Raw genomic sequence first — 565 nt, 5'->3', positions numbered from 1 at the left:
ATTATTTATAGTTTTTAAAAACTTAACCTTAAGAGTCTAGTGATATTTTCTGCTGTAATTATCCAGCGGTGTCACCATACTATTTATGGTTTACCAGTAGTGTTCCCCACTGTGCCTCAACATGAAATTTTTTTGAATGGCCATTCTGTGATAAAATGTATCAACGGTGTAACCGTACAGTCAACTATACGGTTTATCCGTAGTATTCAACTGTGCCTGACCATAAAATTCCTTTGAACGGTCATTCCGTGATGGAATCTACCAACGGTGTTACCGTACACTGACCTGTACGGTTAATCCGTATTGTTGGTATGTGTCCCTTATCACTGAAAATCTTTGAGAACGGTCATGCCGTAGATATATATGAACAATTAAACCGTACCATGTTGTGTACGGTTAATCCTTATAGTTTTTCTGACCACAGACTTATCCGTATACTCTCCGTTATCCACCCCTAATTTTTTACAGTGCGCTTCCTCCGACTGTCACACTCCGTGCAATTAGGGCGATATCATTTGCGGACGGGGCCTAAGTGCGCCTCACGCACGGGCGAATTATGTTGCAT

General features: G+C 41.1%; 1 protein-coding gene across 1 annotated transcript in view; it reads right to left on the bottom strand.

The window, feature by feature from the left end:
• Positions 1-79: 79 nt before the first annotated feature.
• Positions 80-565, bottom strand: part of LOC127749960 (uncharacterized) — a 2,022-nt gene continuing 1,536 nt past the window's right edge. Inside the window, exon 4 of the mRNA XM_052270150.1 lies at positions 80-145. Within this exon, the coding sequence (XP_052126110.1) occupies positions 80-145 (66 nt within the window). The remainder of the gene's footprint in view (positions 146-565) is intronic.

The sequence above is a fragment of the Frankliniella occidentalis genome, unplaced genomic scaffold (genome assembly GCF_000697945.3).
Source record: "Frankliniella occidentalis isolate FOCC.00 unplaced genomic scaffold, Focc_3.1 Scaffold112, whole genome shotgun sequence".
In the NCBI taxonomy this organism is placed as follows: Eukaryota; Metazoa; Arthropoda; class Insecta; order Thysanoptera; family Thripidae; genus Frankliniella; species Frankliniella occidentalis.
This window is presented reverse-complemented; position numbering and strand designations above follow the sequence as displayed.